This window comes from Haliaeetus leucocephalus, unplaced genomic scaffold, assembly GCF_000737465.1.
Source record: "Haliaeetus leucocephalus isolate CR32 unplaced genomic scaffold, Haliaeetus_leucocephalus-4.0 Scaffold395, whole genome shotgun sequence".
Classification (NCBI taxonomy): Eukaryota; Metazoa; Chordata; class Aves; order Accipitriformes; family Accipitridae; genus Haliaeetus; species Haliaeetus leucocephalus.
In genome coordinates, this window is record NW_010972831.1 from 2085838 (window position 1) to 2087972 (window position 2135).

Consider the following 2135-nt stretch of genomic DNA (forward strand, 5'->3'; position numbering starts at 1 on the left):
GGGGGGGTCAAGGCTGCGGCACCCACCGCCCCATGCACCCACCACCCCACCCTGCACCGCAGCGGGTGCGATGCTGTGACCGGTGACAGATGCTTAGCCCCAAATTTCTGCTTCCCCCCACTCCTAGTTTGGGTGAGCAGCATCCCCAGTTTGGCCAGTGGGCACTGGAGGGGCTGGGTGGGTGGGCAGAGGTCCCCAAAGACATCAGGGGGCTGCCAGGATCCCATCTCCCCTTCTCCCTGGTACTTACGTGTATTTTCGGGTGAAGCACCTGGAAATGAAGCCATGTTCATCCTGCTTCTCCTCGTGTTTGCCTTGAATTAAAAAAAAACGGGATGGTTGGAAGGGGCCGGCTGGGTGGGCAGTGAGCTGGGAAGGTCTCCATTCCCCGGGGTGCACCCATCCCTGCCCCAGCCCACCACATCCCCAGTGGGGCTGATCCTGCCTGTCCTGGTTTTCTTTGCCTTAATATCAGCCTGGAGCAACTGGGGGTGGGGGGGACCAGGAGCAGCGGGGCCCCTCTGGGAGCATCCCCCAAATTCAAGGGGAGCAAAGTGTGGCACCAGGAGCTGGCGGTGGCCAAGGTGACCCAACCGCCGCCGGCTGGCCCCATAGCCCTCATTTTGGCCCCACAGCCCTCATTTTGGCCCCACAGCCCTCATTTTGGCTCCCCAGCCTGGCGGGGCTGGAGACTGAGCACCCGCCCCTCCCTGGGGCTACACCCCTTAATCCTGCTGGCTGAGGAATTGCCCCCACCCCCTGCGGACCCCCCCTCTCCAGGCACGAAGCACGCCGCTGGCCTTGTGCCACAGGGTCTGGGCTTTGTCACGGTGTCCCTGGCTGAGCTGCCCAGGGAGCTGCTGGGGGGGCACAGGGGGGCTGCAGGACTCGTGACACCCCACTATCACCCCCAGGTCCCTCTGTGGCTCACAGCCGGGGGGTCCCTCCCCATGTCCTGGCTGGGACAGCAGTGAGGGGTCAATATATGGGGCTGGGGGGGGGGTCTCTGCACCCTGTGCAACACCAGCATGAGCGCACCCCGAGCCTGAGCTTGTAATGCTGGGCCTTCCTCTTCGCCTGGATTTTCCCCTTCCCTTTTTCCTTTCCTCTCCTCCCATCCTGTCCCTTCCATCGCCTCCTTTTGCTTTTTCTTCCCTTGCTTCCCATCACTTATTCCACTCTGCTTTGCCTTTCCACCCTTTTTTTCCCGCAGCAAGCCCCGGTGCAGCTGCCCCAGCCGGGCACCCGGAACGGGGGGAGACCCCACAGCCCCATCCCCATCCCCAGCACCCACCAGTAATCTCCACGATATTATCCTTGGTTTTGACCACCAGCTCCTCGGGTGCGAAGTGGTTGACGTCCAAGGTGACCTTCCAGCTGTCGGCGGTCTGACGGATCTCGGAGATGCCGCTGCTGAGCTGGCGGCTCAGCGCCTGCCCGTAGGGCGAGCCGGGGGCCGGCAGCAACGCGCTTTCCCGGGGCAGCAGCCGAAAATATCCCGGCCAGGCGCTGCCGCTCGGCCACTTGTACCAATCCTCGGGGATATGGGGCATCCCGAAGGACTGATCGAAGAGGCGGCTGCCATGGTACCAGTCGCGGAAGGGGTCCCAGCTGGGGCTGCGCAGGAAGGTGAAGGGGACGCGGCGTTCGGCCATGGTGCGTGGGGGCTGCCGGGGGGGGCGGCCAACGGCGACTTATGAAGAGGGCCGGTGGTTATTTTTAGCCGGGCGGCTCAGCTGGCTATTAATGGAAATCACGGCAGGGCCCAGGGAAGGGACGAGAAACTTTCCCGGGGCCGGGGCGGCCGCGCGCAGCCGCACTGGGTTCGTGGCACGGGGACGGGGCTGGCAGCACCCCCTGGGTCCCCCCTGCCAGGAAAATGTCCGTCTGCCTCTCGCCGTGGGAGGTTTGGCTGGTTGGGAGTGATGGATGGCCCTTGGAGCTGCTCCCAGCCTCGCCCCCGCCTGCCTGCATTTCTTGCCCGTAAAACCATCCCGTCTTGCCCGTAAAACCATGCCAGGGTTGCGCAGCCCCTCAGCGGCGTGGGGAGGGGGCTGGGGCTGGGCCAGCACCTCGGGGGCGATGAGTCAGTGGAGGAGTCCGACAGCCGCTGCGTCACCCACCAGCCAGAAGCT

The 2135-nt window shown here is 64.6% G+C and overlaps 1 protein-coding gene across 1 annotated transcript in view; it reads right to left on the reverse strand.

Moving 5' to 3' along the window:
* The window catches only part of HSPB1 (heat shock 27kDa protein 1), a 1978-nt gene extending 212 nt beyond the window's left edge, over positions 1-1766 (reverse strand). The window contains exons 1-2 of the mRNA XM_010573540.1: positions 1295-1766; positions 251-314 (exon numbers count right to left, since the gene is read on the reverse strand). Coding sequence (XP_010571842.1) covers positions 251-314; positions 1295-1655 — 425 coding nt within the window. The 5' untranslated portion in view covers positions 1656-1766. The remainder of the gene's footprint in view (positions 1-250; positions 315-1294) is intronic.
* Between the last annotated feature and the right edge of the window lie 369 nt (positions 1767-2135).